The 23,354-nt window shown below is 31.8% G+C and overlaps 1 protein-coding gene across 1 annotated transcript in view; it reads right to left on the reverse strand.

Moving 5' to 3' along the window:
• LOC119833036 (parapinopsin-like) overlaps positions 1-23,354 on the reverse strand; it is a 47,097-nt gene that overhangs the window by 18,180 nt on the left and 5,563 nt on the right. Inside the window, exons 2-4 of the mRNA XM_038356907.1 lie at positions 10,968-11,210; positions 3,165-3,324; positions 1,043-1,238 (exon numbers count right to left, since the gene is read on the reverse strand). Coding sequence (XP_038212835.1) covers positions 1,043-1,238; positions 3,165-3,324; positions 10,968-11,141 — 530 coding nt within the window. The 5' untranslated portion in view covers positions 11,142-11,210. The remainder of the gene's footprint in view (positions 1-1,042; positions 1,239-3,164; positions 3,325-10,967; positions 11,211-23,354) is intronic.

Below are 23,354 nucleotides of genomic sequence, written 5' to 3' on the forward strand. Positions count from 1 at the left end.
GATATTTAACGAATCGAGGACGACTTTTATGCTTCAACTGCTATTTCATACCTTTATATAATGGTGTCCTGACACAACAACGTTTACCGTGTCAACTAGTGTTACTGTAAATTTGATGTGCATTCCTGCATCAAGTAATTATCGTTTACATCGGTCGCTAATTGCTGCAGCAGTGGAAAGTTATAATTAGTTTTGATCGGAAACTAATCGAAACTTTAGTCCAGGCCGACGGGCGAAATGTGTAAACTTCAAGTCCTTCAGAGCCCTTGGTCTTACGTAATTCTATTATTATCTTGAAAAACTTCTCGTTGATTATTTTTATACTCATCGTATTTGCAGAAATAGCTAAACGATCACGGTCACTGAATCCAATAAAAAAAAACCGAGGGTTAGTTATAGAACCAATATGATTTTTACATTTTTTCTACCCTCGCATTGAAAATGAATATCTAAAATCTAAGTACATAAGTGTCAAGGTATTTGACATTAATAAATATCAACCACCAACATGGAGAGTGGAGAGTGAAGTAGATAGGATAGAAGCAGTGAATCGAGACGCTATATTTCTAGAACTGAGACACATACTTAGAAACTACATTGTTGGGGACTAGCCTGGAGACTGCGGGGACGCCCAAGCCCCCCCAAGAATAGGACCTCCCATTCCGGTCGCCGACCGGCACTATGGCGCATCTTGAGATCTTTCGCTAATTGGCGGAGCAGCCTTTCACGTGTGGCTAGCACGCTACTTGGGCTCCCTACTGACTGGCGGTCGGCCAGCGGTGCACCGTGCCTCGGATCCCACTAACCTTCAAGACTCTCCAGAGTGATAGTCAGTGTGCGTCAAATTGCCCAGATAAATAACAAAGCGGATAACGACCCATACATTATTGAAATGTTTGTAAAAAATAAAGGAAAATTTGTATCCTTTAAAACATAAATAGTTAAGTGAATAGAAAAAATGCACTAATATGTGTTTAATCTAGTTCCTTAATATACTCTATGTAAATTAATTTAACACAAATAATGAATGACAAATATTTACCTTATATTTGCGGCTTCATTGACGTAGTTACCCCACCCCATCAAGGGTGGAGTTGTTAGGGCCAAGGAGTACACCCAAATGAATACAACAGAAAGGGCAGCTCCCTTCGTGCTGAGGTGCCTCGAACGGAGAGGCCTGGTCACCATGAGGTACCTCTCGAATGATATCACCGTTAACGTGGTGATTGATGTGATACCTGAAATGTTAGTGGTGATATAATTTGATTTATAAGTCACACTATCTTATACTTTCCAAATTATTACGTATTTTTCGGTTGTAATAAATTCTCTGTAAAGGCATTTTAAATGAATTATCGTACCAATTTGTATAGCCTACGGTGATATAATGAAGATAACTTTAATAAGCCATTAGGCCTTCTCTATTGCTTTCAGTAACACATTCATCAAATTTGTTCAGAGTTCGTCTGATATGAAAATTAAAACATAAATAAACAGAGTTATTTTCACATATTTTATAATGTAGTACGGAAGTATTCTACTTAGAAAAGTCAAAGTTTACATATTATCTCATTGTACTCTAGTCGAAAAATAAATTCGTAGGAAACGAAACGGTGTTGGATAAAAAAACGGTTATACAAATTTGGGCGTTTGGTTAAAATAGTCCAAATTAGGTTTTCAAAGAGATAATAATTGGAAAAGTTTCGTCGGAAATTTGATCAAAAGAACCGCAGCCCCGTTTTTATTTATGACACAACAGAACAAAATATGTCGTTCGTCGTTCCTAGAAAAAGTATTTACTGTAATAATTTACACGGCATGTAGAAACAGTTATAACGAAGTGATATTTTAGTCAAATAAACACATCTTTAGAAGAGGGGTATGTGGCTACCTCCACTCACGAGTCGCAAATAATTGCAAAAAAATATTGTTTTTTTATTGATAATAAATACCGCTTTTTGCTTGGACAGAAGACACAGTTTCTGGACATTTATTAATATTTGAGAAACCCATCGGAAATCGGAATAATTTATCCCATTCTAAAAATTGGATTAGTACTTCCCCCAAGTTGTCAGTAAACTTTTTGAAAATAAAAACCTGTATTGTATTTGTTTTTTATATTATATAACACACACGAATTGGAGAAAATCCTGACTGTATCATAAAACAGTGAAGTAAGCTTATCTATCAGCTCTATTTTATAGTATAGTCAATAGATTTAATTAAGTTATTAGTTTAATAGCATTGAAATGCTTTAGAAAGTAATGATTTAATTATATTTTGTAACATATGTATATATATTGTATATGACTTAGCTTTCTTTTTGTCAAAACCTTTATATTGTTAGTTTAATTTACATTATTAATGGATAATGACTACTACTACTAATTACTAATAATTTACTAAAATATTAAATTTGTAAAGCGTTCTCCTTCATTCATAATAATAATAATGATATTTATAAACACAAATTCCACACAGATCGTATGTGGATAACACGACCGCGTGTTCATCTTAATTAAAGATATGCAATTACTCTGACTGCAACGAGTATTTAGTATGTGATGTTGTTATTTAATTTTGCTTATATAGAGGTTATTTTTGTTATGATAATTAGAATTGAAATTTATTATTCATATAAAATTTGTGTTTTGAAGTAACAATAGCTCGCTGTTACACAACATATACGACTATTAATTAATTGTATTAAAATTCCTGTTTATTATATAAAAGTAAATGTTATATCTTAATGTTATGCTTTCACAACAAAACTACTCAACCGATTTGGATAAAATTTGGTACAAACATAGTTTGTGACCCGATAAAGTACATAAAATAGTTTTTATCCTGGAAAACCCACGGGAACGGGTACTATACTTGGAAAACCCCGATCTGTGTATCTTTTCCCTTGACTGCGTGGAGGATAAAGATATGTGTAAAATTGCACGCCTCGCCTCCGCTCGAGTTAATTAAAATAATAAAAGCTCGGTTATTTTTTAAGTTGGATCAAATTGCACATGGTGCAGATTTGATTGAAATGGGTTGAGAGTCCATCGCGGACAAACAATCTGACACGCAATACATATTTTAATATAAAAACGCTAACATTATTTGCACAACGTCCACGCTGCTTCCACATTCAAAGAAAAATACAATTTCCTCACCTAAAAGCGCCATAAAGAATCCATACAGTACACACATAGTATGTCCGAAGATCCACCGGTGGAAAAGGGCCGATATGAGGGTAAGCGGGTTCCCCAGGATTGACACAGAGAAGTCAGAACACACCAGGTTAAAGAGAATGATGTTTAATGGCGTCCACAGCTGGAAAAAAACAAATTACGTCATTATTATCGTATGCGAGACTTCTATAAATTTGATAATCATTTCTACAGATGAATATGATACAAAAAAAAACATTTCTTAATTTATATCTGATCTGATATGGTAAAGAAATAATTTTTCATTAATTTTTTACGATTTAATGGAAGAATAACCTTAAAAAATATTTCGTCATAAGTAATCTTCATCTTTACTGAGTTCCGAAGAAATCATAAGCTTCGTAAATTGAACGTCGAAATTTACAAGTTAGTGTTTACTACCATTTCAAACTCTGTTATTATTTAAGTATTGTTTTAGATAACAGTATTTGCATTTACGCGAACCCGCGTTTATTACGTAAACTGTAATTTTGCGGAATTAAATTATTATGAAGATGAAGAAAGGCTTTTGTTAGCAGGCTTGTTATTGTTTGTTACCGATTTGACGAAACCACATCAAAGTTTCGTAATAAGATAACGGAGTTCGGTGTATGTAATATGTACAATGTAAATAAATTATTGAGTATAAAGTGGTAGCTCTTTACCCATCTAATTTTATCTATAGATTATATTAGTCGAAGAAATGTATTCACATTTTATGTTGCGTCAAAAAGTGTTGATGTTTAAAGACAAAGTATAAGCGTCCCGCCCCGGCTTCGCTCGTGGCACCTATGGCATGTACAACCTCAGAGACTACGTTCATATCTAACAGTGAAAGAATTTCTTAAATCGGTCCAGTAGTTCCTGAGATGAGCGCAATCAAACACACAAACTTTTCAGATTTATAATGTAATATAATTAATATACGTCATTAAACAAGAACCAGTTTTTTTGCTTTACGCTTTCTTATACAGAAATAAATTTCTAATTTAACACAAACGCAGTCGAGGACGTCAACTATCTCTCTATAATTCAGAGAATTTGGGGTACAAAGGGTAACTTCTGGTTCCATGGAATAAACACGGCATTAAATTTCAACGCCGCGGAACATTAAAATGTATAATACACTCCGACTTGGTGCGGCAATTCCGGGACTAATCCTCACAAATATTAATAGGATCATTCAGCTGTAACGATGTCGTTAATGTTATTTGCTAATTATTCATTAATTTCGATCATTTTCAACTGACGTATGAAGGAATGAAGGTCTTTCGAGCGTATATTTTCTTTGTCCACTCGAGAACGTGGGTCGTAGGTTTTCAACCGATAGACGTGATTCTTATGACATGAGTTATTCATGTATGACAGTAAAAGAAACAAATGAATAAAATTAAATTCGAATCATAACATATATCTTGCTTTTATTTTGTTTTTAATAAGAACTCTACCTACGAGTTAGTCTGTCTAGGCTACAAAGCTGAAGAGCTAGTTGGTTTGTTACTTTGAAAATGCTGTTCTCAGAAACTTCTAGACCGCTTTCAAAAATTCAATTCACCAAACCGAAAACCTAGCAAAATTTCATATGTTTTTATCTTAAAGTCCAGCTTTTTTTATTGGCAATCTATTCAAGTAAAAAAATTTAACTTTCGACTGCATTTTGAGATTGAAATTGTATATCAAAGTAGGACAAAAAAGGCTGCCGTTTCGAGTGGTTTACGGTCATAGCCTAATTCTTTAATTAGGTAGTAAAATACAATTTTTTTGCCCTAGTTTTACAAGTATAAATAATAGTAGATGAATGAATTTTTTCCGTTTTCGTTTATATTTATTTTCTGAAATGCAGAAACATTATTTCAATTTTAGATGAAAATTAGAAATGGAAATTCACTTAAAACAATAATTTAAATATATATCAATTTTATGTATTAATATTATTATCGAGTTAGTTTCTCAGAATGTATAGAATATGATGAATGTTCAAGCTTTCAAGCAAACCCACTTTTTACAGCGGGCAGCTGGGCTGGTTTTTCGCCTGATAAGTGATCACCACCGCCCATGAATATTCGGCACTACGGAGTCTTGTATATAATAAATCATATGAATCACATTTTGAATTGACCATCCTATCAGAAACTTTTCTACCATATATACAACTTTATGTACGGTCATTTATGTTGCCCGTAAACCTTTACCTTTTAGAATGGCGAAGTCATAGGAATGGTTAATCTTCGGAAAAATAAAATAAGGGGAAATTTTTGTAGGCAATTTAAACTACAATTAATTTCATACAAAAAATGCTACTGAGACCTTTTTTTTTCCAAAATTCGATCTAAGAGAATGTATTCTTATTTACAATGCCTATTTTGACTAATTTTATGAACAAAAAGAACATTTCACATGTATTTTATTCATTTATTATTTTCAGGAGATAGCGGCTCATTCGAAATTCAATGGACCAATAATATTTTATTGCCTCAAGTATTTGACCTTCCGCAGCGTAGCACAGGTCACATTAGGTGATTGGTCATTTTAAATGAAAATAAGATTCCTCCTGTTTTATAATCCAGGTCTACTAGTGTCTAGACACCTTAGTTCTTTGAGTAGAGCCTTTGAATTAAGAAATATATCGTTATGTGATATGTAACTATATATATATGTAAATTATAGTGTATTTTATTGTTTACATATCCTGTCCTGCTAATATTATAAATGCGAGTTTGTAAGGATGTGTGTGTGTTTTTTGCTCTTTCTCGCAAAAACTACTGAACCGATTGCAATGAAATTTGGCACGTAGATAGCTGGACAACTGTTTATAACATATGGGCAACTTTTTATCCCGATATTTTTACGGGATACGAACTTACGCGGGTGAAACCGCGGGGCGCAGCTAGTTTGTCTATAAAGGAGCTTCTTCTTGTTTCCTTTTCTTAAGAAAGAGATAAGAAAATCAGCGTGAAACAGTAGCAAGGTAAAGGCAATTGTATTTCGCACAGTGAGGAGGGGAGCTAGGGGCTCCGTGTCATTTTCCATACCGTTCCCAATCCTTTCCTTTATTCCATTTATCAATTCTTTCTATATAACTTTCCTTTTTATTTCAGTCATTAATTTTGGTATAAAGTCAAACCAAACGATCATGGATGATAGTACGCATTAGGCGCCCCTCAATCTCCTTTGCCGACTATGAAATAAAAAAGACTTGTGAAACTTATAACATTCCTAGTATATTTGGCGTCGTTAAAAATATGTTCCCGAAGGAACTGGAAATAGGTTCATCTTGTTACAACGTTAGTGCTAACTGCTAACTCAAGATTCGCCTCACGTAATCAAACTTTTTCTATTTCACCAATAACATTTTTATTAGCATTAATTAAGTGGAGATCTTTCTTCATTATACAAGTCTTTGACTCGGTAGATTAAACGAATTGATACTTTTTTAGAAGCTGACAGTAAAAATTGTTTTAAATGATTTAATAATAGATTAAAACGTGTTGCCCGCTTCAGCCTCCGCATGATTTAGTAAAGTCATATTATTTTATTTAGAAAAAGTATAAAATGGCATAAAAATTGTTTCTTTATAGAAAAATGTGTAAGGACTTGTTTGAAAATAGATTCCAACAAAACTTCGCAGTTTCATTTAAAAAAAATATAAATAAAAACAAATAAGTATTTAGTATATAAAAAATGTTGTGCAAATGTCTTTACAATATAGTGGCCATTGTTTAGCGTAATAGATAGAAAAAAACAATAAGCATCACAACACGAAAAGAACAATACTTAATCAAAGATAAAACAAAACAAAGTGTGAACAAGAGCTAATATGCCATCTTCTCTAGTATAAAATAAGATGAAAAAATCGTATACCATCCATACATCCAAACACGGCATACAAATTACATTAATATAGTATTCATGAAGGCATAATGGCTTCGAACATTGTTAAGTTTAGTAAAGTTAACAATGAAATTGTGCTTTTAGTGGAATTGCCACATATAATAATTATGAACCATAATTTGACACAGAACCCTGATCAATTTCCAAATGTCTCTTGTACATAATATGTGCTGATTTTGTCGATATAGATATAATTATTCTATTAGTATTATTGTAATACGTGAAATAAATTCATAATGTAAAAGAAAGTCGTGCTCAAGAATACTTGAGCGAATTTTAATGATTTTTGGTTAGATAGTAAATTGCTTTATTTAAACTAACGAAATATTGAGACTATTTGTTTGATTGATAACTTTAGGGTTGTCTGTACCTAGACCAAAATTGATTTAATTAGATTCTATACACTTCTATGTATCTGTTGTTTAAAATCTATTAGATTTTTTACGCTTGTGTGTTCTAATTTTTATTCTATAATAACATGAGGGCCAAGAACGTACACATATTTAAATTTAAAAATAAAATTACACATCATAAATAGAAATAGCAAATATATATATTTGAAATATATATATTTATGATGAATAGCAACTATATATAAAAATCATTACACGTAATACAACGTTCTTCATTTTTATTTAGAAAACATAGAAAACTGTCATTTTTGACAGTTAACGTGAGCAAAGGAAAAAGACAACAACCAAGACATGCAAATGCTTAATACCTTAAACTTGTCAATTGTGGTCATGATATATGACAATGTGACAACAAAGAGATAAAAGATGAATTTTTAATAGAATCCTAAAGCAAGTGAAGACAAATCATACAAATAAAACTTCAATAAAATCAGTTCAGTTCATTCCTCATTGATCATCTTATGTCATTTTTAACACAAACAAATTTTATAATGATTTTAATCTATTACATCTATTTTCCGTCATTTTGCAATAAAGATATAAAATTATGAAAAAAAAAAACATATTTAATTGGCTTCAAATTATTATTTTTCGTCAAATTTTCCGTAAGATAACTAGCTTAGAAGATAAAGCGCGAAACCTTTGGAATCCTTTTTCAAGATGGCAGCCTCAGGACAGGTATGGTGACCCCATAAACTTCAAGCTAAGCTTCAACTTACCCGCTGTTACACAACAAACAAATAAAATTGCATTCTCCGGGTACGCAGACCTCATTGTAACTTTTCTAACTACATACGATATACAACTGCTCAGTTGTTTTTTATCAGTTTGTATAATTGTAAATGTGAATATATAAAAACCAAATAATGCAGTTACAATATCTTTATCTTATTTAAATTAAACCAAATATTGTAGGCACTAAATATTTCCAATATAATTTTCAAGTAAAATACGACTTTTAATGACCCATGAGCCTAAATACACAACATAATTGCAAGCTCACCTCGCGTTGTGGACACAACGAAATATTTTTCAAATGTAATCACCGGAAACCCTTGGAAACCCAAAATTTTGTGTTATTTTCCAATGTAACACTGGTCTTCGGTAAATACGTGGTTACGTGACTCTCATGTATTCGAGTGATATTTGATTATGCTTTTGTAAAATTCGGTACAAAAATATATTTGAAATTATATAAGAAGTAGGTTGCCTGAAATTAGTGATACATACAAAAATTATATGCAGCGATTATATATACATAAGAGACTTGAAACAATGAATCGAACATAGTAATGACAATTATATCAGTATGGTAAAATTAACATATTTTTGTGGTTAATAATGTTTTTATAAGATAAGATATCGTTGTTTATTTTTAACACTTTCGAATCAAGCTTTAACATTGTGATTTAATTTTGACGAGTTCAATTACACAATTTTATAGCTTTTGACTTTAAGATCGTGTAATTTGACACTTAATGTACGTAAAGACTAAAAAATAATAATTTTAAGATACTATTGGATCAATAGATGAGATATTAATATTGCTTTTTTTTAATCTGTCTTAATTCGATTGTGTTACAAAACTTTACTAAGCAAATTAAATTCATAGGGAATTAAGAATAATGCTGAAGGTGTGATTTATATATTTTTTAAGCGAATTAAAATGGTTTAATTGGATTTCCAAACCTTTTCGGGCAAAAATATTTAAATGGACCAAGATTTGCCAACCCATCGATTATAGGTTTTAAAAGTTGCTGGGCGTGCCGTCTATACTTTGGGATCTACGGAGACATGGCGTGATTAATATTTTGACAAATCCTATTTATACAGGATGATAAAAGTCAGCGTATAAAAAACTTCAAGTTCCGTTGAGCATAGTATACCATCAGCGGGACATACTGTATACTAGAGCTAAATTTTTAATCGAAATGTTACTTAGGTGAAGAAAAATTAGTATGCCAGTTTTTCGCCAAATCTGTTTTTTGATCCAAGTATTTGTTTTTACAATCAAACTCAGTGTTAAATATATAACTAAGTACAGTGTCAAAAATTTAAATTATCTGTTGAATCTAATTTGATTAAAGCATCTTATTACATAATAAATTACTAAAGTGATGATAAGGAAAGATTTGTTTCATTGTTTGCTTTGAATACGCTCCGATCTTGGTCCTCTTTGAAAAACGATTTTATATTAGTAAAGTAAAGAAGATTCATGAATAACGTACGTTATATTCTATAAAATATTACAAAGCTCGTTTAGGTCACGTGTTTTAAAATCAAACGTTACCGCAGCGAGAGATCGAGTAGCTAGTAATTTACAAGATCGTTTTTCCGTCGCTAAGACTCTATGACTATTCTAAGGATAGATACTCGTATGTCTGAACATTGAGCTTACATTAACTTTTAAACGCCAAACAACTAGTATACAATCACACACAATATAAAAATCGTGAAATTTTATTTGTTTATATGTCAATCACACTTAAACTATTGAAGGGATTTTGATGAAATTTGGTATATATACAGGTTATGAGCTGACTTGGTTGATAGGATATTTATAAACCCGAATAAAAAACTTGGGATACAGGAATCTTAATATCTGGACGTAGCCGGGACGAGCGTCTACTTTACTATATTATATCCAGCCGTCCTTACTAAAAGGCCCGTAATTGTCCTCAAACATTTACGCCTACGTGACATTATACCACATTATATCAAACACATTCTTGACCTATATTTCATATATATCATATAATTGTATGACTTAATGTTAAGTATCCATGAATACAAGATTTCATAATTTGAAGCAACATTATTTTTACAATAAACTAAACTACCTTCAAATTGTCCAAACTAGGCCAATTATAAACTAAACCACACGTTCCAATAAATAATATCATCGAAATGGGTTATTCAGTCGAAAGTTCTGAGGTAAAAAACACAAAAGATACAGATGAATGAGAATTTCGTCCTTTCTTAGAAGTCAATTAAATATTGAGTTAGTTCAGTTTAAAAATTACCTTCAACAACTTTTTAAATTATGAATGACTAAAAAATACTTGATGCATATACACATAATATATCTAGCATATGCGTTTTTACGTGCATACATAGAGTCATGGATTAACCGCAGCATGTACATGGAATATGGGTAAGGATAGAATACCATAATATATCTAAGTATGGATAGTGTCCGATGTCCCAAAAATGTTCCTAAATCGTACCTGTGTATGGATAATAGTTATTTCGTATTAATCAACCGATGTTCTAAAAACGAAGATGTCAATCTTTAACTCCGCGGGTTTTGAACCGAATGGTTTTTGTATTTGCTATGGAATTATCAGATAAGATATCGTTGTTTTTTAACATGACGTTCTGGGACGTTGGTGGCATTTTTTGTAAAAAACAGTTTATTATGTATAATGGAAATCGCATTAAAATAAATTATATAGATACTCACTTGTCTATCCTTAAACATGAGCAAGATGACCATAAGATTGAGGAAGAAACCGAAGAATCCAATCAGGAAGAGCACAAACGCGGAGGCTACGTAGCCCCAGCGCGGCATCAGAAGTGGGAAGCCCTCTTCGTAAGTCCACACCACCGTGTCATTCACACCCACATATGACGTCATGATTCATTACTCGATACACTTTCACTACACTATCACTGAGTGTCACATTTTCAGGTCAATCCAATGTACCTGGAAAATATAAAGCTATGAATATAATTTACCAAGGGTCTCTTAAAGCGTGAATTGAAGTTTTTAAGCCTCAAGTTACTAACAATTAGTGAACCTTTGTTGCTAATTATTGTTATATTATTACTGGAATGAACTTGAAACATAAGTCTACTCTGAGGTACATTCTCATCATCATCAGCACATATGTTCTCACTGCTGGGACACAGGCCTCGTATGAGGGTTCAGGCCAAATCTACCACGTAGTGCGGGTTGGCAGATGTCACATGTCGTCGAACTTTTGATTCTAGGACATGCCGGTTTCCTCACGATGTTTTATTTCATCATACCATTGGAATGTTATTGTAATTATTTACATGACTGATATGATAACATTACAAGTATTAAATCACTTTAAAAACACTTATTATTTTCGCATCAATAAAATCCCCCATTATTATGACCAAGTACAATTAATGGTCGATTAAAATATACCAGAGATGGCTTGTCAATTCCATTTTATGACAGATCTGGTTACGTCAACAAATATGGCTGCCAGTATTATGGGAATTCTAGCTTTCGATTCGCATTTATGCGTCGATCGCATGGAAGTAATATCTGTATTAAATACATATATTACTTCCATGATTTGATTTTCTTTGCTGCGTCAACCCTGGAGAAGCTGCGAGGATAGTAAACGGACAAACTCAAAATATAACTTTATAACTCAGATCGGAATGTTGTGTATTATTTTGTGGGAGTTGTTAGACGGTTACAAATATTTAAATATAGGATATGTACCTACTAATATATCAATTACGTTGATTTACTGCCAATTATATTCAAGCTCAGAGGAAATTATTTGGGTATTCAAGGTTGTATAAGGTTTACAGTAGATATTCTGGTTTCAATAGCGTCAAACCACGTGCAGCGAATAAATTTCTCTGACTCGAATACATAGACGTGTTTGACTCGGTAATTGAAGAATATTTGATCAATTTAATTAATTTTATTCTATTGAAATAAGTGGAAAATTATGCGATGTATACGACCCACACGAATATCTGTACTGTAATAAAAATATAACAGTTCGAATTCTGTGTAATGTTACAAAAAATGTTATTAATAATGTAATATTAGCTAAGAAAGAAAGAAAAAAATAATGTTTATTTAACACCACCACATAATGTTAATATAGTCCTATACTTAGTATGTAAACTTCAAAATTAATATTATAAAGGGACAACATTTGTGTTTTTATATGTATGTTTGTTACGTGTACAATCAAAAACTACTCGATTCATTTCAAAAATTCCTTTATCACTAGAAAGCTGTAAATTCACTGAGTGACATAGACTATACGTACCACGGGCTAAGCCGGAACGAACGGCTAGTTTTAATATATTTTGAAATAAAGGTTTGGAGGACGCGTTTATCCTTTATAGCTATAAAAGAAGTATATACGTACAGATGGACCAACTGACAGACAGACAGTCACTTTTGCATTAGGCATATTGGGATACGCTTCTACGCTAAGTTTTTTCCCGGGTCATAAACCCGGGAAAAAACCTGGAAGCGTAATAGGCAACCATGCTCACCAGTACACCTACTACTGATCCACTACTGCTCTATTTAAATATATTTTAACTATGTAAATCCTGAACATATTATGTCAAAAGTATTTCTATACATTACCGTTTATGGCTGTCACATGTTTTCGTTATTATCAAACGCTGGCCATAGAGTATGCAATTGTTTCCAGATGGCGACCTTTAAAATAACGGCGTACAGGTTTTTATTACAACATATCACGGTCATTTTCGTGAGTTTTTTTTTACAGTTGTACGAAGTTACATGTTTTTTTTTATTTTTTATCAATGGACTCTAGTTAATGGATATGAATAATGTAGTCAGTAAGGATTATTATTCTAGTTTTGATACTGTTTTTTTTATTTTTTTATTTTTGCTGTGTTTTCGCCTGAAGGTATACGATCACGATCGTCTATAAACATTTACAGAGATAAGGCCCTTGCAAATACACTCTTAAAGAATAAGGATTATGGCAAGAATCGATGATGAGTATAAAGGAATGGATTGATGATGAAAATATAAGGATGCTACACTTCTTCTCTATACAAACTATTAGTGGAAAGAATTCAAACTCACCCGTATGCGCAATTTTCGTAACAGATACAAATATTATGCAAATTTTTTATACGTATACTCGGATAATCATAATTTAATAAGAAGTATTAAATTTAATAAGTAATAAGTTTGTCATTTATAGTTATCACCTTAGTTACACTTGTTTTTTTGTAATTCTGAATGTTGTGTTTATCTTTAATCGTTGTGCATATAATGTATAATACTAAACTTATTTTTGTATTGAGAGAAATTGTTTATGCAACAACAGCTGATGAACCTAAATAAATAAATAATCTGAATCTGAGAAACCGTTGCAATTTTTATGAAATGAAGCAAACTGGGGAATTTCCGGAGCGATTTAGCTATTCATTAATTAAAAATCCAACGAAGTTTGGTTTTCGTCATACTGTATTTAAGGTGGTATTTATTTTATTTATTTTATTTATTTATCTTTGGTATTACTCATTACTTTCAAAAAGGAGAAAATGAGGGAACAAAGGAATTACATGTAGATCGGCAAGATTTCCATTGATGACGTCAGAAAGTTTATATGCTTCTTGGAGAAAACATTTCATAAGCGAAATATTATTGTTCACTTGCTAAACAGAGAAAATATGATTTTATGTCTCGGGTTTGAGAATACAACACCGACTTATTACGGAAAAGCTACACAAACACAACTGTTGGCGGGCAGATGTTTGAAATGTAACCTAACTCGCTTTCATAACGACATACTTTAAATAACGAGTTATGTACTGAAAATAGGTTAAGGTATTCTTTGTTATAATATACTAGACGCTCGTCCCGGCTCCGCCCGGATATCAAGATTCCTGTTTCATCCCAAGGGAGCATTTGATCGGGATAAAAAGTATCCTATCACCCAAGTCAGCTCATACCATGTCTATATAACAAATTTCATCAAAATCCGTTCTGTAGTTTCAGCGTGATTGATGGACTAACATCCAAACAAGCAAACTGTAAAATTTGTAATATTAGTAGTTAGTATACCCCAAACATGATGATTAAATGATAATGAAATGTGAAATTGTCCACTAATTTGCTGAATTGAGGCCTGCATCATCATGTTAGGAAGTCGATACTAGACGAAAGTACAACTACAATGCAACACGTAATAAATCAACGATTTGTATTTATTTTATGTACTTTTCATCTCATATTTTCTATCGCTGTATACACTATATAATCTAGAAGTAAAATATATTATATATTATATAATCTTATTTACTTTTTTACATAAAACATCTATAATATAAACATATACATATTTTTAATAAAATAATCATATTTTATTATACACATATGTATAAGTAACGAACAATATCGGTTTCCAATAACATACCGATATCTCGTTTTTCGGAAACAGCATTTAATGTTAAAACAGACCTTATTAGAGAGATTTTAGGGTCCATAAATTTTAACGTTACACCCGGCTTGGGATAATGTTTAATTTAAAAATTTCATTTGTTCCCTGAAATGATTCTGTTCATTTTTTACTCGGAATTTTGTATTTTTGTCTGGTCCTAATTTGAATAATGATAAACAAAAATTATACCATACTAGCTGCTCTACCCGGCTACGCATGGGCAGTTAATCTGATTTTACAAATTTTAACAGTCATTACTAATTTTATCCTAATTCAAGCGGATGCAATTCCAAACATCAAATTAATTGATAAATATCTTGTATTAATACTTATTATACTATTCCGCACTAAGAGAAATCCACTGATCATTCTCATTAAAATCCGTTCAGCCGCTCTTGATTTATAGTGGTTTAAAAACAGGATTTTATAAACAGTATTTTTATAGGTATATGTATGGATTCTATAAGTTAATAAGTTTTTCTTGTGTAAGGAACTCTTTAGAATAAATACACAATTTAACCAATTAAATAATAAAAAATGTAAGGCATCTAGATAAGATATACAACAGCGTAACATGTGGCGATGAAACCACACGCGTCAACTTTTTGTAAATGTGAATAAATAATAATCCTTTTTGTTACAAATAAAAACAATAGTTCAAATGATGAAGTGTGAGCCTTCATCTTGTAGAATATGTAATAACAAATACAATAATTTACACGTCTCTTGTCACGGAAAATAAACAAATTAATACTTATATTTGAATGTTCACCCATGAAAATACTATAAATAATATGATAACATGCTATAAAAATTGTCAGAGCATTTTAACAAATGAAAAATGTTTTTGAAGGCTCAATAGAAATGTTTACTTTTCATTAGCTTTCGTTTGATTCCGAACACACGTTTTTATTCAAGTATTTGCGAAATATATATTACGATTTACGGCTATAAATACTTTTTTAAAAGATTTATAAGGGATGAAGGTTTCTGTGTTCTATTTAAATTTGTTTATTCGGTTCAATAAAAACATAATATTTAATTTATCTGGCATATATAAATAACTAAACTTACATTATTTTTATACTTAAGGATATTTGACATATTTATTTCTTTTTCTTTCTTAAGATATATTTTCTTTTAAAATACATTTTTATTAAAAAGGCGCGTCATCATCTTGAATTTCCTATATGTTCTCCACAAAACTGTTTTACATGATCTATAGATATATGATTTTATAAGAAATATCATTGTATTTTGAGTTGTTATTATCATAATAATTAATCAATATTATAACGTTAACATGAGTAAGCAAGGTTTCTAGAATAAAAATAGGTTAGCCAGAAGCGAAGCGACGAGCAAATTAGGTTGTATAAAGCGGGTGAGCGAGCGAAGCAGGCGTGTCATGGTAGCGACAAGCGCCAGAATTTAGGGCGCTTCCCATTCGAATAGATACCAATATAAACCAAAATAATACATTGTTAAAACGTTTTCAACTAGTTATTACTTTGGAAATGCAACGGTATTCGGGTTCTATAAGATGTTAATTACACAACGAATTGAGAATCACAATATTCGGCCAGGACTTGTTTTATAGAATCGGACGTAAGAGTTATCGGACCATCCCTCTCCAAACTTCCAGTATTTACCCACACATAAATATTCACAAGGACATGACGCAAATAGACAAAGCACACAAACGTAGTCTGTTGACCCGTATCATGTAATATTTAACGAGAAGTCCCATCAAATAATTTTCTCATCAGTTCATAATCTGAACTAATATTATAAAGGAAATGTTTTTGTTGTTTTATGTAATTTTGTAATGTTTTCACACAATATCCGCTGGGCTAATTTAATAAATTAGATCGCTGTTTCTACGCTTGTGACATATGTACCACGGGGAAAGCCATGGCGGACCGCTAGTATAAAATAAAGGGAATAAAAACTCAATAATACATCAGACATAGCGGCGTGTATGTGACAGCAATTAATTAATACGTCAAATCAATTAAGTATTAATTAATTATTATTCATGTGATCTGTCCAAACCACAATCATATTTCATCTCGACTTATAAATGTTTACGTATGAGATGACAAACGTTTTATTATTTTTAATTTACACTTTATTGGGCTGGTTTACATAACATAACCTTAAAATAAATTACTTAACCAAGCCAGGACAAGGACACCGGGCGGCCTTATCACTTAAAAGTGATCTCTTCCAGACAACCCACTGTGTTTCAGTAATAGATAAAGAAGGAAGGCATGAATATAGTCACTATATATGATTAAACATAAGTATACAACATGTGACATCTGCCAACCCGCACTTGGCCAGCGTGATGAATTAAACCCTCAAAGGAGGCCTGTGTCCCAGCAGTGGGAACATATATGGGCTGATGATGATGTGTAGATGTAGGTAGGATGGCAATGAACAAAGCGCTGAGGCGTTGTGTCAGATGTCCTGAGTTGCATCCCTTTTTGGCTCACGTGTCCACATAATACAAAATGTAATAAATACTATAAATACAAAATCTTATCAAGTCAGTTACTTTATACGTTGAGTAATAATTCACAAACACGCTCTTAAACTTGTAGCGTAGCTCTAACTCACATGTTTTGGTTTAAACTATTTTCTGAAAATGATATATCGTAACGTTTTAGGGTTGTGAGATGTATCTTATAAAAACTTTAATTAGTGTTTTTATTCATCATCAGCCTTTATATTTATATTTTAAATTAGTCGAAATATGTATTAAAAAAACTGTTATTTGAAAAATATAAAGGATGGAAAATTATCGTTCATAAGGTGTGATTCAATGTACAGATTTTTGGCATAATATAGGTTATAGTTTTTACGTATATACAGAAAAATAAAATCAAATGATGTTAAAACAGCTTCTGTATTTCTTAAAGTTTCCAGAAAACTGATGAAGTCTGATGCTTTGTTCGCGTGCACTTTGCTTTATAGCTGGATAGCTACTTTCTATACAATAATTAATGATTTTAGTCAGCTTACGCTATATCCAAAAACGCCTGTACTTTACTAGACTATACTATTTCAATCAATCAAAAAATGACAGTTCCGAATGAACGATAAGTAACTTCACGACCATCTCTTATTAGTAAGAAGTATCGCATTTGATGAACGAACAAAGAAGCATAGACACAAATAAATTTTCTTGGAAAACGGAACTTGAAGGGGCCTTGTTTATATAAAGCGATTTCTCTAACCCCGTTTGAGTTACTAAGGGTCACTGTGAGGTAACAAAGAAGTTTCTCTTCACATGAATTACATAGAATCCTAATACGCTTGCACTATCGTAAAGTGATGAAATATCCACTAAGTGAGTATTTTTTATAAGTTTTTTTTTTTAGTTTCATCTTTATTTTTTTATGTTCTGATTCTGATTTCGTTGTCTGATCAATGAGCATGCCAATGGTTAAGATATCTTTCATGATAATTGTCACAAAATCCGTAAATATTTAAAACATTAATAAATATAAAACATGTATGTAATGTATATATAAAAAAATATTTAAAATAAATAATAAATACAAAAATACATAAATTATAAAACATGTATGTAATGCATATATAAAATAATCTCCTTTTGACTCTATTTTGATCCAATTTAAACTTAAAGCTTAAATTTAAATTTATACTTCGTACACTTACGAAGGATCGGTGACAACGCAATATTTTCACGAGTGTTTTTTATGTTCTTTTTTTATTACTATATATTTTTATTTACTATCACGTGGAAGTAACATCTTACTAAAAAACTGACTCTCTAAGAATATAAAGGTTTTGTTATTATAATGCAAGGTAAATATTTTAATATACAATGTTTTAACAAGTAACTCTGTGTATCTGTCTATTATTCACGCCTCAACCACAAAATCGATGTGATATGTGAGATATTAATCCCTCTGATCGGGAGTTATGGGGGAACACTCCGAACTACACTTTAACTTATTGCAACCCCACAATGGTACACTAGATTTAACTTAAATGTTACTTATTGTCACGGTTTCGCTCGTGGTACAGATATATAGAAATAGACATAGAAATACCCCTATTTGGCACTAAGACAGAAATATAGTAGGAAATCATACAAACGAAATCATACACGAATGGTATAAATGTGAAAGTTTGTTTGTTTTGATGTTTGTCCGTCAATCACGTTGAAACTACTGAACGGATTTTGATGAAATTTGGTATACAGACAAGGTATGAACTAACTTGTGTGATATGAGGACTTTTTATACTGATTAAATGCTCCCTTAGGATAAAAAAGGATTCTTGATATCCGGGCGGAGCCGGGACGAGCGTTTGATATATTTTATGTTACAGAGAAAGTTTCTGCAACACTGGTTTTCAGTGACGACCGTTATAGTACGACTTGCGGACGAAATAACAGAGTATGATCGCCAGCCAATGAAAGATAATATTTACATACATACAACCTTTGGCACTCGGGGTTCACACACATACACAGGGCAAATTTTCCACGTAACGAACGTAATTATTAGATCATTCAAAGTTCATTAATATTAAATCATAAGCCTACACATAACAAAATTCAAGGGAACAAGTAATTAGCGATCTGCATTATTCGGGAACAATGAACTAAAATTATTTCATAAACTATAAACTATGTTTATTTTAGGGGTTCCTTATTGCAGGTGATAATATAAGTGTAGATCCTAGATTCTATTCTTCTAAGAAGTCGAGATCAAAAAGCATTTATACCTTCTTATACATTAAAACTTATACTTAAACAAATGCTAACCAATATTATAAATGCGAAAGTGTGTTTGTTTCTAAGTTTCTTCCTTTCACATCACAACAGACCTATTATATAACATGACTTTTGTATTTGAAAGTTTATAAGTGGCTCCGTCGGCTCGCGAGCTGCATCTGACAGACGTTTGGGACGAGTTAATTCTTAGCATATTACACTGCGATATATTCTCATTAACCTAATGAAAAACACTGCGACTCATAGCAAGCAGATTGCACAATTTTTCGACAGCTGGCAATCTTGCGAGTTAGATTATATTCTAATAATTCTTACAACATACGGCGACATACAAAAAACCAAACAAAAACATGTCATTCGATTGATATTAATAGATATGAAAACATCGTTTATCAAGGAATTGCGTGGTCCGAAACAACTGTCAGTTGTGCCCTTATACATAAATCAATATGTCTGTCAGTGATTGGAATATTTGATTAGTGTAGTGAGTACATTTCAAATTTATAAATGTGAAATGAATTTCATAGTCTGTTTACCTTTGGCCGGAACCTAAACTGGATTTTATATCGTGCAAAGGTATACTTGTATCGGCGTATAGGTAGATATGTTTGTCTGATTCGAGTCAAATATGAATTTTTTTGAAATTGGTAGGAGACAAAAAGACGGACCAAATAAGAATAACTTGTTGTAATATAAACGTTTAAAAAGCTCTCTTACTTCGAAATTAGGAACAGAAATTCCAATTTTACTTATTTATGTATCTATATATTACCATATCTTTTTATTATTTTATTTTCTTATTTAGATCAATAATACACCCAATGTAATGCTACGAATGCTTCATTACAAAGCCAGTGACAGCTGCTTTTGGTATTTTGATTGCTAAACTATTAATGACATTTCAATCACGTATAGAATACTAATTGTACATTGAATATTCCCTTTCCTTCGTGTATGTGTCTAATTATTAATTAAGAGTTATTCGGAAGGATATTTAAAGGACATTTTAAGTACAGCCTAGAGTGAATAAGCTTCTTCTAGGTTGCTCCTCCATAGATTGTTGCATCAGTACTAATATTACCAGGCGAGATATTGCGCAAACGTCTTTGTATTAGTATTAAAAAAAGATATACTGTTATAATCTGTGTTCAGTGCAAAAAAACTAGGTGAATTATTTTTGATGTCGCAACGACACAAAGCGGATGTTGGATAATGTCGTGGGTTAAGCATTTGTGATTTGTATCGTTTATCCTTTGTTATATCAATGTATAACTGTTTTTGACCTAAATAAAGAAAAAAAATCTTTTTTAAGTTTTTCTTATGGGCCAATAAAAAACTTACCATGGATGAAGCCGCTAGTTTATAATAAGCTTTTATTCTGGCATGCGGAAAAATATATGGATGTAGTTTTCATTGGATAATTGTTTTAACATTAAATGACAATACGGGAAGAATCAGTTTTCGAATCAAAAAGAATCTTCATAATGGGATCACCCAGTTAAAAGTTATGAAGTAACAAACAAAAAAAAAAAAACGTTCTCATCGCTCACTACTCACTCCATTTACATTTAAGCTAAAAGTATGCCAATTTAATCCACTCACACAATTTTCGTACCAAAGTTTTTGCTTCACGTATAAATATACATAGAAAAAAGATCCTAATAAATATTTAATTTAGTGACATAAACTCACTTAGACATTACCACTAGAGGGCTAGGTCTGAAATTTGATTTATCTTCGTGACAGCAATGCTCACGTGACTGACTCTATATTGAGATATATCAACTATATAGTCCATACTACCGTATAAGTTAATTTATAAACATCGAATCAAATAAGAATATTGTAGAACATTCGTTTAATGTAACGTGCCTGTAATGGAAAATTTATTCGTATCCCATCTGGGCTGCTGATCGACATTGCTTCAATGAGAAGTCAGAGATTTCTCCAATAAAATATTATTGAAAATTTGGTATTCGCCATTTCGCTTAATGGCTGTTATTTTTTACGGTTAATTGAATATAGCGCGTTGTTGCGAACAGTTTCAAAACATTAATTGCAAAAACAGATATCTAATTAATAAATTACACGACAATCAAGAAAAAATCTGCAAAAAATGAACAAATTATATTTATTAGAGCCATTATATTTGAATTATAAGCGTAATTAAATGCGTAATCATTTGAAATTTATACCATTTTTTTTGTCGGCGACCGTCTTTGGCCATTAAACGTACCTAAGATTATAATAAAAGCATTGGTGTTAATGGTGACGATGTCTGAGCAATCGATGTTTCGATGGTTCGAAACCAGACGAGACTGTCTGAATAAATTGATTTTTAATTTATTTGCACACATCACCGCTCAGGGAAAGAAAACATCTGCCAATCCGCACTTAGTCTGCTTGGTGGAATACAGTATGAACCCTCAAATAACGTCAGCAACCTTGCTGTGGGAACAAATAGGGGCATATGATGATGAGAGCTAAAAACACTGCCAACTAATTTTCCCTTCAAAATCAAACTCAAGCTCAAACTTTTACTTATTCAATTAGATTTCTTATAGAAGCACGTTTGAATCGTCATTACACAGTTTTAACATTTATTAACGGTTCAGAAAGCAAATGAAAGGAGGATCGATGTCACAAACACATTCACACAACAATTCGATCAAGCACACTTTGATATTTTATTTGTATTTCGTATTGATGAGTCTTGAATATCAATTCGGGCAAATTTATATTGCGAATTCGATATCTTCATCGGCAAATTCCATCGTAATTCTGATAATCCAGTCACATTTCTACTACATTACCGGCCGTCCATATTTCACGGCGAATAATTCACTATTAGAAAGGGATTTGGAATCCGCTCAAATTAGACGTGTAGCAATTCTATGATAAACTATTATATAATATTGTTTTGGTTATTTAAGCGTTACACCCGTATTAAGCAGTTCCTGGTTGAAGTTTTAATTAAATTGATTACTTAAATACATGAACATCGATTGCTTATTAGGTATTTTTTTTATTTAAGGCTAATTTCATAATTGGAACAGCCTTCTTCTGCCGATGTTCCGACCTTTGAAGTCTACCGAAATTTTGAATCCTATAAAAACTTTACGAGAAGGTTTGTAAGATCAGAAATAATATTCTGAATTTTACTAAAAAGCTATATATAGTGAGCGTTTATTTGTTTGGATGTTTGTCCGTCAATCATGCTGATACTACAGAACGGATTTTTATGAAATTTTGTACACAGACAGATTTTTATCCCGATTAAATGCTCCCTTGGCATAAAACAGGAATTTTGATGTCCGGGCGGAGACGGGTCGAGTATCTAGTATTTAATAATTTCGTATATGTCGAAAACCGAAGGTTACTTAATATTAAATTTATGTTACTGAATAGCCACAACGTTTTCATTACGCTACATTTGTATATTAAAATTTGTGACACTTATTTAGCACTCTAAAAATCCGATCCGTTTTGATGTCCTATCTCATAAAATTGGTTGAAAACTATTCATTTTCTATAACCACAAGATCAAACCACGGGCTAACAGGTAGTAATAACATATTAACAGATGCACTTCAAACTTCTCATACCATTAGTAATTGAAATTAAATTCCGAGAAGTTAAACAAGCTTTAACCTACTATTGGTTTTGCGAGAACGAAGAATTGAGATCCACAAGAAGTTTATAACAAGTCAAGACATGTTTCAGCTAATGGGAAGTATTGAACGGAGTGAATTTCATTTGTCTTTCACTCGAAGTATTCGTGATAAGGACAAGGACATATCCATTGTTGAGGAAAACTACAAAGCAACTATTACTGCAATTTTGGGACGTTTCCATCGCCCAAATAGTA

This window comes from Zerene cesonia, chromosome 16 (genome assembly GCF_012273895.1).
Source record: "Zerene cesonia ecotype Mississippi chromosome 16, Zerene_cesonia_1.1, whole genome shotgun sequence".
Lineage (NCBI taxonomy): Eukaryota > Metazoa > Arthropoda > Insecta > Lepidoptera > Pieridae > Zerene > Zerene cesonia.